The sequence below is a fragment of the Beta vulgaris genome, chromosome 6 (assembly GCF_026745355.1).
Source record: "Beta vulgaris subsp. vulgaris cultivar EL10 chromosome 6, EL10.2, whole genome shotgun sequence".
In the NCBI taxonomy this organism is placed as follows: Eukaryota; Viridiplantae; Streptophyta; class Magnoliopsida; order Caryophyllales; family Amaranthaceae; genus Beta; species Beta vulgaris.
The window spans coordinates 70,764,564-70,778,390 of NC_079207.1; the positions used below are offsets into that span (position 1 = coordinate 70,764,564).

The following is a 13,827-nucleotide window of genomic DNA, read 5'->3' on the forward strand; positions in this document are numbered from 1 at the left end:
TATTCATAGGGGACTTTAATTTTGAATAGGTGGTCAACCTAGAAATTTTACATGTTTTAGGTTGCTTTATAAACATAAAATTGAACTTTGCCTTATTTTTCTGTCTGTAGATATCATGTCTAATAACAACAACAACAACTCCGGTTTCAACATTCGTCCTTTTCTGGAAAAGGACAGACTGAATGGTGAAAATTTCCTTAATTGGGAAAGGACCTTAAGACTCGTTCTAGGTTTGAGGGTCGAGAGGACGTCTTAGATACCCCGCTTCCTGTAATAACTGATGAATCAACTGACGCTGAAAAACGTCGTGCAAAACAGGCTAGTGATAAGTCTATACCAATCACTTGTTTGATGGTAGCAGCCATGGAGCCGAACCTCCAAAAGAGGTTCGAAACCAAGGATGCCTACACGATCATGCAAGAGCTGCGGGCCATGTTTAAAACTCAGGCCCGAGTTGAGCGGTATGAGACTAACAGGGAGATCCTTGAATGTCACTTGAAGCCGGGTCAAGCTGTTGGCCCCCATGTGTTCGAAATGATGGGTCTTTTCGAAAACATGGAAAGACTTGGGTTCCTTATAGGCTCGAGTTGGCTACTGACATTATTCTCCATCACTCCTGAAGTTTTAATCAGTTCAGAATGACCTACAATATGAATGAGTCTGAAAAGACTTTGCAAGAGCTGCATGGATTGTTGGTCAATGCTGAAAGGAACATCCCTAAGGTTGAACCAAAGAAAGAGGTTCTGTTGGTTCAAAAGGGAAAGGGTTTCAAAAAGAAATGGGCAGGAAAGAAGGACAAAGGCAAGCAAGTTGCCACTGTCGCTGAAAAACCTAAGCCAACCGCCAAGCCCAAGGTTGCTGCGGAAAGCAAGTGCTTCCACTGTCACAAGATTGGACACTGGAAGAGGAACTGCCCGATATACTTGGAGGAAATAAAGAAGTCTGGGGCTTCTACTTCAGGTATATATGTTATAGAAATCAATTTGACTTCTACTTCTTTATGGGTATTTGATACCGGTTGTGGTTCTCACATAGTTAATGATGTGCAGGGACTAAAAAGAAGTAGGAAGTTGGCAAAAGGCGAGGTAGAGCTACGCGTTGGAAATGGAGCACGAGTTGCTGCACTTGCCGTCGGGAGCTATAGTCTACACTTGCCATCTGGGCTTATTTTAGAATTAAATAATTGTTATTTCGTTCCTACAATAACTAAGAACATAATTTCGGTTTCAGTTTTGGATTCTGAAGGTTTTTGCTTTGAAATAAAGAACAAATGTTGTTCCATTTCTTACAATAATATGTTCTATGCCAGAGCTAATTTGATAAATGGTTTATATGTGCTTGATAAATCATTACAAGTCTATAACATAGATAGCAAGAAAAAAATCTCAAATGATTCTAACCTAACCTATATTTGGCATTGCCGAATGGGTCATATAAACCAAAAGCGCATTCACAAGTTACAAAAGGACGGTATAATTCCATCATTTGATTTCGAATCATTTGATGTATGTGAATCATGCTTAATGGGTAAGATGACAAAATCACCATTTACTGGAAAAGGTGAAAGGGCCAGCGATCTTTTAGGACTCATACATACAGATGTATGTGGTCCTATGAGCACAAAGGCAAGGGGAGGGTTTAATTACTTCATCACCTTCACTGATGATTTGAGTAGATATGGCTATATTTACTTAATGAAACATAAGTCGGAATCTTTTGATAGATTCAAAGAGTTCCAAAATGAAGTACAGAATCAACTTGGTAAGACAATAAAAGCACTACGATCCGATCGTGGTGGTGAATATTTGAGCCAAGAGTTTGATGATCATCTAAAGGATTGTGGAATTCTTTCACAATTAACTCCACCAGGAACACCACAGTTAAATGGTGTATCTGAAAGGAGGAATCGAACATTACTAGATATGGTTCGATCTATGATGAGTCTTGCTGATCTACCGATTTCTTTTTGGGGATACGCTCTCGAAACTGCTGCACACACACTAAATAGGAGCCCGTCAAAGGCTGTAGAAAAGACTCCATATGAGTTATGGAATGGAAAACCTCCAAACTTGTCTTTTCTTAAAATCTGGGGATGCGAGGTCTATGTAAAGCGGTTACTATCAGACAAACTCGCACCCAAGTCAGATAAATGTCTCTTTGTGGGATATCCAAAAGAGACAAGGGGTTATTACTTCTATAACCGTCAAGAGAACAAAGTGTTTGTTGCTCGTGATGGTGTCTTTCTTGAAAAGGAATTTGTTTCTAGAAAGACAAGTGGGAGTAAAATAACACTCGAAGAAATTCGAGATGAGCAACAACTGGACGTGGCTCACACCATGTCAGAGACGGCCCAACAAGACGAAAGTCATGTTGAGGAGATAACGTATTCAACGCTGTGAACCTCCTACCGTCCCATTCGAAGTTGAATCAAGCGAAAATCTTCAAACTGTTGAAGAGAACGTTTCTCTTGATGCTCAGACCCCGCGTAGGTCAGTAGACCAAGGATTCCAAACAAAAGGTTGGTTGATTTCCTAATGACTGAAAATTTTGAAATTATATTTTTGGAAAATTCAGAACCTACTACCTACTACGTATAAACAAGCTTTGATGATCCCAGACTCTGAGAAATGGCTTGAGGCCATGAAATCCGAGTTAGACTCCATGTCTGAGAATAAAGTTTGGACACATGGTTGACTTGCCTGTGGGGTTAACCCTATTGGATGCAAGTGGGTGTTCAAATTGAAAACAGACAAAGATGGAAATGTCTATGTCTACAAAGCAAGACTGGTTGCAAAAGGATTCAGACAAGTTCATGGTATAGACTATGATGAGACCTTTTCTCCAGTAGCAATGCTTAAATCAATTCGGATACTTTTAGCGATTGCTGCATTTTCGATTACGAAATTTGGCAGATGGATGTCAAAACCGCATTCTTGAATGGGTTCTTGAATGAGGATGTGTACATGACACAACCTGAAGGTTTTGAAGATCCAGAAAATCCTAAAAGGGTTTGCAAGCTTCAGAGATCCATTTATGGATTGAAGCAGGCATCTCGGAGCTGGAATCTTCGGTTTGATGAGGCAATCAAACAATTTGGTTTCATCAAAAGCGAAGAAGAGTCTTGTGTTTACAAGAAGTTTAGTGGGAGCAGCTTAGTCTTCTTGGTTCTGTATGTAGATGACATACTAATCATGGGAAACGACATACCAATGCTTGAGTCAGTCAAGGAATGGTTAAAAAGTTGTTTCTCTATGAAGGACCTTGGAGAAGCTGAGTACATACTGGGAATTAAATCCATAGAGATAGGTCTCGAAGGATGATTGGGCTAAGTCAAGAAACTTATATTGATAAGGTTCTTACAAGGTTCAACATGGAAAACTCGAAGAGAGGTTTCGTTCCCATGTCACATGGCATATCGCTTAGCAAGAGTCAGTGCCCGACTGAGCCTGATGAGTTAAAGCGAATGAGTAGCATTCCTTATGCTTCGGCTATAGGGTCTATATGTATGCCATGATAAGTACTCGACCTGATGTTGCATATGCCTTGAGCATGTGTAGCAGGTTCCAAGCAAATCCAGGAGAAGCACACTGGACTGCAGCTAAGAGCATCCTTAAGTACTTAAGGAGGACTAAAGGCATGTTCTTAGTATATGGGGGACAAAGTGAGTTGGTTGTTGAAGGTTACACGGATGCAAGCTTCCAAACCGACAAAGATGACTAGCTCTCAGTCAGGGTATGTCTTTCGTCTGAATGGAGGAGCAGTGAGCTGGAAGAGCTCAAAGCAAAGCACTGTAGCAGACTCTACGACAGAATCAGAATATTTAGCAGCAGTTGAAGCAGCTAAGGAACAGTTTGGATAAAGAATTCTTGACAGAGCTGGATATCGTACCTAGTGTTCTGGAAGGAATTGAGTTGTTTTGTGACAACAATGGTGCTATTGCGCAAGCAAAAGACCAAGGTCACATAACAATCCAAACATGTGATGAGGAAGTATCACCTATTCGAGAGATAGTTGACAGGAAGGATGTCAGAATCTGCAAAGTTCATACGGATGAGAACGTGGCTGATCCGCTAACTAAACCGCTACCTCAACCCAAGCATGAGTGTCACGCTAGGGCTATAGGCTTGAAGCAAATGTTAGATGGCTTTAGATTGTACTAGGTTTAGAGAAACTTATTCAATGTAAAGACATGGTTTTGCTATTTATGTTTATAATAATAAATTTTGTCTTATTTAATTTTGGTTTGGTATTAAATAAAATGTCCAAAATATATCTTGAATTCTATGGTTTTGTCAAATATGTGATTTGATGAATGAAACACCATAAGTGAACAGAATTCATAGAATATTAAAGTTCCTAATCTAAGTCATTAAACTGGACATAAATGACTTATTAAAGGGATTAGCATATAAGATTGATTGATAGCGCCGTTTCATGGGCTATGGAAACATAGAGATGTTTAATCAATCATATGGACATGTATAGTTGATACATAGTCGAACTTGACCTACTTAGAAGTTTTATAACTTCGAAATTATATTAGTAGATTCCTGAGACATGAGTAGAACATTACTTAGCCCAATGATTAGTATAGCTTTGATACTGTCAAACGTCATGCCGTAAAAGGGGACTATAAAGGCAGCATTCAGGTTGTGCTAAAAGTTGAGTGGAAGTATTGGTTACTACAAGATTGGAAAATCCTCCTATATGAGATAGGATAGGTGTCTTGGCCCCTTGAAGAGTGAAAAATTGAAAAGCATGGCCGTGCTCAAATGGATCATTCGATGATCATTTGTTGACAATTTGAACTCGGATTTCAAGGAATAATTTGAAAGCTAGTATGGATGATATAGAAATATGATCATACTATCAAATTAAGACATTAAGAGACTTGAGGAATAAAAACATTGCACACTCGTCTCGGACAAGTGGGAGATTGAAGGATTTATGTCCTCGACTTAAATGCAATTACTAATTATAATGGATCGTATTATAGAGATAATAAGTTCGTTATATTGGGTCGTCTATACGTCTTGCTAGAGAAAGCTATAGAACTTCGGATTAGTAAAATAAATAAACCGAAGCCCAATGTAACGGATCCTACAAGGTCACACATTAAACTTGGATCAACAAAAGAAACCTAGAGCCCAAGAGGGCCCTAGGGTGGCCGGCCAAGAGAGGGGATAAGGAGAGAAATCTGACCTAAATACTATTATATATTTGGGTTAGGCAGAAAAGTAATCATCAGTTTATTCTCTTATTATTTTCTCTCTCCTATTCTCTCTCTTCAAAAGTCACGTTATACTCCAAGAAACCAAAGAAGAAGTTTTCTTCCTTTCCAACTAGCATTGGTGGAGTGTTGATCTGGGTTGGTGGACTAAGTAGAGGAATCACATCTGAGATTCTCAATCCGGGTTATTCAAGCTTTGTGGAAATCACGCTACAAAGGTTATTTCTAAACTTGTATGTGATCCTTAATTGTATATGCATATGATCCTGATTTAAGTGCTTATGAATTTGATTCATGAAATTCCGCTTTATAGTACTTATATATTCCTACACAAGCTTAGTCAGTCCTCATTCTAATACACTCGACAAAAATCATCAAACCGAGGTTGACATTGAAATAATGTCATCCTGAACTCAAACTCATATTGATATTAACAAAACGTAATCCCAAACTCAAGCTCTGGCTGGCATTGACAAAAAAGCTACAAGGCTTGAGAATGATTTACTATCGAGAATAAAGAGGAGAAAACAAAGTCTTCGTCTAAAGAAATGCATTGAGAAAGGGCAGATGTATAGAACCTTTCAACAAGATAGTGCTTTTGCAACTCTCTCAAAATGAAATCTATTTCGCAAACATGTATGTCTCGGTACCTTAATTCAATTTGGGTACAAATATCTAAATTTCTAATTTTAGATAGTTTTTCAAACCTATTGCCGATGGTGACGTTCTCTCAAACTCAAACTTAGATTGACGTTGACAAAACGTCACCCTATACTTAAATCCAGGTCGACATCAATATGTGTCACCTCTCTAGTTATGGATCAAAATTCATTCATTAATAAAAATTTCTTTGTTACTTTATTTTGACTAGAAATTTAGAAATTTGTGAATACGTTTTTATTTTTCAATTATGAAGCTTTCATATGGTAGATATATACAAGGATATCAACAGCTCATTGGAATAACCATTGTGTTCGTACCACAATTAATTGCTTTCTTTCAAATTGTCTGATGACGGTTTTATTTACATTTAAGATGGCATCAAAACAAAGCAAGGTTTGGGGGACTTAACTAAAAAAATATTTTGATATAAACTAAGCTTTGAATTATAGATACGAGTGTGACTTCGTGAGGTGCGTGGACTTTGAGAGTTGAGACACAAGAAGCCAAAATTCATGATCTTAATTAATTTTCAATTTTTTGCTCAGAGATTAACAATAGTTTATATTTTCTTTCTTTCCTACTTTGCATTAGCAAGTTAGATACGAGTTTCTCAAGATCCGATAATCTCATTTCTATTCCATTCTTTCAGAGCTTCTATTCTACTGACTTGTCAGATTGACCACAATTGTTTTCTGTCAAGCTAAGTTACTTTAGATTCCTTACAGTGAGTAGGAGGTGTAGGAAAGAAAGTATTTAAAATATTTACCAAAAAGAAAAAAAAAAGTATTAGAAAAAGAAAGAAAGAAAGAGAGAATTTAATGGGTGATAAGACTGGCCCACTTATTACTTAAGTAGTACTTAACCAATACAATTGTAATTAAGTTAAAAAGTACTTTAATTATTACACAATTGCTAGTAGCTGCAAAGGGTTTGCAGCAATCCTATGTTAGTCAAATTAAATATTTCCTCTTACGTACTTATAGATTATAATCATCCCTTGTATATGTGAAGTTAATTTCATATAAAAAAAGGGGAGAAAAAGTTAATAGTCAAGCACTGAACTAGTATTATATTACTCATTTAATATTAGATGCTTTATTGGGTTTTAATTTCTCAATATTTAATTTGATGTTGTATGGGTGCCATCCAAGTCTACTGTCGGACACACTATAGAGTATGATAGGAAAAGCCTTATTACACGAACTTATAAGAGCAAAACAAGTCTCCCTTAACAACGGACCAAGATTACCTTTGCGGCCACCGAAAAGGACAAAAGGGGAATCTTCCCTCCTGACAGACTCATCGCAGTCATACACGTGTTAAAGGATTACCTATCTTGTCAGATGAACAATACTTATATAAGTAGTCCAATGGTACTATTTATGCAGGTACATTCTCTCTCATACTAAAAATAGCTTATATCTCTCTCTTTAAGCTTTCTCTCTCTAGATCCTTATCGGAAATTTGCTGACTTGAGCGTCGGAGGGGGTTTTCTCACATTCCCCCCACCCCCTCTCGAGGGTAGCTCACGTTTGTTCTCTTGCAGTTTACAGCTCTCGGACGACCCTCAATTGCTGATGGACTACTCCAAGGTCCGCCACCATTTCGTAACCAAAACAGATGTTAAATACTAGACCTCGGGATATGAGGTGGAAAGAGATACCACTACTCCACCACCTCAACCTCATACAAAGTTTGTATATGATAAGATATAATGTTTATATACTATAGCATATAACATTATATTTTTAGTTTATCTCTTATGTTATTACTTTAAAAACACGAACACTATATTTCAGTTATATATGATCATATACAAATATTATATGATATTATGCTATGTACATAGACAGTTATTTTGTATCTAATTGTTAGATCTTTATCATTTCTCTGATGAGTGATTTTGAGTCCATCTATAATCATGCATGTGTATCTAAAAACTTTGATCTTCTCGTTTCACGTTGTCTGATCATCGAACAGTATTTGAAAATTTATATTATTTTTACTTAAAATTAAATTAACATACTATAATATGTTTATTAAAATTATCATTGTATAGTAACATTGTTAAATTTTAAATACCAATATATTGCTAGTATTTTTATATAAAAAAAATTAGTAATGAAAAATAAAGAGAATATTAATTATTCTATTCAAGAGAGACACATTTGTTATGTCGTTATCTTTTTCAACGTGAACACATGCTCAATTTCAAAACTTCATGTGTTTTTCTTCTTTTAGTGTTCAGGACTTTTTACGTAGAATTCGTATTAGAGCTTTTCGGGAAGTGACGAAGATTGAGACAATTAAAATATTTGAACTTGAAGCGTATGTACTTGTAAAAAGATTCTGACTTCTAGAAGTTGGTTCAACTCGTCGCATATTAACTTAGAAACTAACTACGCCAAAAAGACAATCAGATTTTAGATTCAGACTACGCGCAGGTTATTATATATTTACGGCCCGTTTGGTAGTTTGTCATAAATGGTGGTAATGGGAATGAATTTGTGTGTAAATTTGTGAAAAATATCATTGTCCATTACTATGGTAATGCTAATTCATCCTAAAGTGTCCACTTTCCTTCTTGTATTTTCATTCCCATTCAATACCACCTTGTAGGGTGGTAATGAGTGGTAATGAAAATTGCTTCCCCTTAGCTTGGAGACAAAAACACAAGTTTAGGGGTGAGATTGCTTGTCCATGGAGAAAAAATGCCTCCCTATGGAGATTTTAAAGGTGTTTCCCTAATAAAATTACACTTAAAATTCATTCCCATTACCGCAATTTATTAACGACTATCAAACGGGCCGTTAATGTATTAATATTTTACTTTAAAATGACATTAAGTATTACTTGATTTATTGGTTAAAATTTTAATACATATATTTGTTTATTGTGATAACGAGATCAAATCTTATACAATGCTTTTTCTATTTCTTTATATTCGGAGTACAATACTCTAAACAAAATTGTCATATTATTCATTTCTTGTTTAAAAATGGCTTAAATTAAGGATAGAGTACATTCCAGAAACGTCCGGTTAAGTCTTCTATTCCCTGTAACATCAGGACAAATTAAACCAATGCTTGGTCTCGTTGAAAAATTGTAATTACTATTAGAGTACATAAGGAAACGAATATAGTTTCCTTATAATATTAGGTAAGTATATTATTAGTATTATATTTAGTTTAGAATATATTTTTCAATGCATGTCATGGTTTTTCTTGACAATTGACATATATAATCTATTCCTCGAGTAGATGACCCATATTTTATATGTTTTTTTTAGAAAGTATATATTGTTACTGAATTAAGATTTGTATTTGTATTTTTGCTAAGTAATCTGAATTAGATCTTACTTATTAAAATCTATTGGATAGTTTAAGATTTTTTCCTTTCTCTTTCGACTTCCCGGACGTGAAAGCCTGTAGCTATCGACATAACAATTAACAATCTCCAAAACGAAAACATAAAATTTGGGTTAGAAACTCCGAAATTTGTGAATCATCATTCCTCACTCAGCAGCTCTTGAAACACCTTAGTAAAATCACATAGGAGTATCTAGATATTAAATAAAACAAAAATTATGTGTAACAATGCAAGTTCACATACAAAGTAACATATAAATCCTCTCAAAAGATTTTAAAAAAGTTAGAATATATATATAAGGTTATTATTTATAGGCCTAGATTATTACTCTTTCCATTTAAAAAAATCATATTTACTATAGCAACATAAACGAATGTAAGAAGACGAGAGAGTGTAAAAGTGGATCCTTTATGTTATATGTATTTCCTCAGTGTTGAGATCCTCTAAGTTTCAAAATAACTCTACACGGTAGAGTTCGTTAAATATCAGTCGTTGATTAAGAAATCAAATCAAAGGCTTGTATTTTCTTTCCCAAAAATCCCCCCTATTTTCCCCGAATACTGCCATATCTTTTCCTTTCCCACTAATCATGAGCCCTTGATTTTATAATATATGGTCAGGATTCGGACCCATTTCCTCAATGTCTCTTATCCTTCTAAACATGTGGTCCCAACTTTCGAACTTTTTTATACATCGCAAAGAGACCACCGCCTTTTACTTAACACATCTAATTTTCACTTAAACATGTGGTGCTAACTTTATCTCTATAGGCTTATAGGTTTCTCTCAACCGTCTCTATGCTCTACTTTAAATGAAACAGATGAAGTAAAAGAAAGAATATGATTGTGAAATACTCTAGAATTATATGGGTCTAATAAGTGATGTAAAATAGTATAAAAAGGAATAGATCTTTACCGAATAAGGAATAAAATAAAAGTGGAAAGATATTGTAATACAAGAATGGAGGAGTATTATAACTGATTATAGTAAAAAAGATGTTAAAATTTATTGTTGTAAAACTTTGACCAATGTGTATGGACTATGGACTACACATTTTGGATAAAAGTCATAGAGAGTATATTTTCATATATTGTACACTTAAGTATGTTTCTTTTTTCAAGGGACATTTATGAGTCCACTTATGGTACACCCGGGTGTACCATGAGCAAGGTAAATCCAGGGGCATTTTCGTAATTAATTGGAACTTCAGGGGCACGTTCGTCATTTCGTGTACTCTCTCTCCTCTTCCTCTTCCGCGTGCTTTCACTGCCATTTTTTCCGGCGATGTTGCTGCTGCTCATTTCCGACGATACCGTCGTTTTCATCGTCGTCGTTGTCTTCTTCGGCGTGACGTTTTGGGGGTTTTGGTCTTCATTTCCAGATCTCGAAGATTCAGATTTAGACATTGATGAAGATGACCGAAAATTCGAAGCTGATGAAACTTGGGATGTTTGGAACGCAGATGAAAACGAGGAAAACGATGAAGAAGATTCTCAATTCAAGTGTTTGTTATGTAAATTTCAACTTCATTTCTTCCGATTCCTTGCTTCAACATTGTAGTTCAACACACCATTTTGATTTTAATTTTCAGGATTAAGGAGAGAGATTAGTCCAGGATTATGGTTTGTTTACCTTACTTTCAAATCTTTTGTTTCTGATTTTTTCAGTTTATGCAAGCTAATAATTGTTTTTTTTGTTATACGATCGCCGGAGTGGTTGAGATGTGGAGGAGGAGAGAGAATGTAGTTTGTTCATGGTGGTGGTGTGAAGCAGTGCTTATTTACCTAATTTGTGCTTATTCAAGTTTGTTCATTTTCTTAAATGAGTAATTTGTGCTTATTCAAAGTTTGCTCATTTCCTTAGATGAGTAGAAATGTTTGCTCATTTGCTCATTTTGTTTATTATGCTCATTTGCTCATTTTGCTCATTTTGCTCATTTGCTCATTTGCTCATTTTGCTCATTTGGAGAAAATAGCCTTGGGTGTACCATAAGCATGGTACACCCAGGTGTACTATAAATATTCTCGGACATTTAAATATATTTGTGGTCCATAGTTCACAATTTTTAGCACAAAAATCTAAATGTGGTCTATGTTATTTAGGACGATAATATTATGTCAAAAATCAATATAAGATATTAAAAAATAGAGGAAGTATTATATGAGAAAAAATTTATTATATAGGAACTTTTTTAAATTCATTTTTATGTGTATATTCATAACTTTTAATAATATATAATTAAAGATACTAATATTTAATAATCAAAGATCTATACTAGATATTATGTAAAATGCAATTGTGTATAGATTTACGAATACCATGGTGTGTATAATCTATTGATCTTGCTTTAGAAAAGTACTAGAATTTTTTGCACGCGATGCGTGCTTGAATTTTTTTCGAAACAGAAACTCGATTTTCTTCGGCATAAAAGTCAAAATTTGAACATTTTAGAAAAAAAAATTATATATCATTGTAGATTTCAGAAAATGTCATTGCGAACATAATAATATTCTGAAAATGCGCGAATATTGTTAATCTAATCATGACCTATTAAGTTATTAGCGTTTTAAATTTATTTTAGTTTTTTCCCTCTTTTGTGAGGAGCTTCTCTTCTGAGTTATAAAAAATTTATTAGATCGTAGTATTGTGTAGTTATAAGCCCACAATCGAATCCGCGCAACCTGTATGATATATGGCACGAAATATTTTTTTTCTTGATTGTGGCTGTGGGAACTGGATATCGTAACTTCTTTTTGAGGGAAAAAAAAGGAGGAATACTATATCCAGCTCTTAAATTTAGCAAAGTCAAAAATACAAACACTATTTTGTAATTTAGAAAGAGAAGGGGGCAAAATTGGCATTTCAAAAGAGGACATCATTGCTCCCCTTCCCTTATATAATAGAGATATATAGTTCGATATTTTTAATAATGAAAAGGGAAAAACTTAACACGGAAAGTTCCTGAAAATGGTTGACAAAATCATAATTTGATCATTTTGTAATTGTAGACTGTTACATAAGTCAACTTGTTACAGTTACACACTCACATTAAATTTGGTAGACTTGGGGAAAACCCCCAAAAAAGGCATGGGATTCCTCAGTTCTTGATATCGATAATACCAATTTACTTAACCCACATCGTTAACCGATTAATAGTACCAATAAGTTTGAAATTTCATGTTTGAACAATTATAGTTTAGTTTGAAATTTTGTGTTTTTGCACTCCAAATTGCTCAACAATCTCATTTATTTCATAAATCTTCTAGTAAAATGAGACTTTACCAAGTAATAAACAATAAACCAATGGGTGTGAAGCAAGTGTAGTAACAAAATCCAAACATAATTAAATGTGAAATTGGCCCGATTGAGTCAAATGAAGCCAAACTTGGGAACTTCAATATTTTTTTTATGTGAGGGGAAACTACAAAAATCTATGCCCCTCGTTTGCAACCCTTTTTGTCTGTAACATTATAACCTAGGGTTTTGGTGGCCAAGCGTGCAACCAAAGTTATAATATTGGGTCAAACTCTTGAAATCCAAGCATTTTCATTATCGACTTTTATGTAAATTCCATTGTTGCACCTTTTTTTTTTATGTAGAAAAAGCAAATTATATACTAGTCCAAATTGTTTGTTCAAGTCCAAATTATATAGTGATATATTATTTAATATTATCATTATTGTTATTAGTAATTATAGAGTTGAAATTAAAATAAGCTGAATTAAACAAATTAAAATAAACTCATCAATTAAACTGAAATGATTAAATTGAGCTCAAATAATCTGAATTGAACTGAAATCAAACTCTAAAGAATAAGTCCTTAATTTATGTAAAAGTTGTGTTGAGTGGTACTAGGTAGTTTTTGTATTTTGGTGTATAGGATAGGAGAGAAAAAGTAGAGAAAGACGATAGGAACCAGATGAACGAAAAAAATAGGGAAGAATCTTTATAGGACAAATTAAAAAGGAAAGTGGGGCAATCATGTAGCTAGGGACAAAGGATGTATGTATATGTTAGTTTTGACTTTTTCAGTAAATGCCATAAGATTTCAAGTCAATGAATTGATTTTAGTAAAAGAATTATACAAATAGTTGCAGTTTGAGTATCACCATCTAAAGCATAGAAATCAAGTTTTTGTTCTCCTTAAAATAAGGTGAGTTGCTCTTATCTTAATTATCAAGATTTTGCTTGGTTTGGTCTAAATCTTTTTAGCTTGATTATGGGCTTTTGGTCCAACTAAACTTTTGACCATATTTTAACACCAATTTATGAGAAAAAATATACTACTCCTATATATCTTACATGTTAGAACATGTAATTTTCCGAATTTTCCTAAATACTTCTTTTGCCTAATTACTCCTTGTAGGTTGTACCCCAAAATAGAAATGCAACAGTTCTATAGTGTGTCTTATTTTTATATATGTTTAGTTGCATTTTAGGAAAATTTAGGTGCAATATAGTTCATAATTGCATACTATTACTTGATTTGCAAAATAATACTCCTTTTGTGTATTTTTGGTATTATTTGAAGAACTTCAGGTACTGAGAACATAATTGGAATATGA

At 34.4% G+C, this 13,827-nt stretch overlaps 1 protein-coding gene across 1 annotated transcript; it reads left to right on the forward strand.

Annotated features, from left to right (window-relative positions):
- The first annotated feature begins 627 nt into the window (after window positions 1–627).
- On the forward strand, window positions 628–1,324 carry LOC130591724 (uncharacterized). The gene is made up of 2 exons (XM_057395512.1): window positions 628–960; window positions 1,050–1,324. The coding sequence occupies exons 1-2, from the start codon at window positions 639–641 to the stop codon at window positions 1,064–1,066; spliced, it is 339 nt and encodes a 112-aa protein (XP_057251495.1). The 5' UTR covers window positions 628–638; the 3' UTR covers window positions 1,067–1,324.
- The last annotated feature ends 12,503 nt before the right edge of the window (window positions 1,325–13,827 follow it).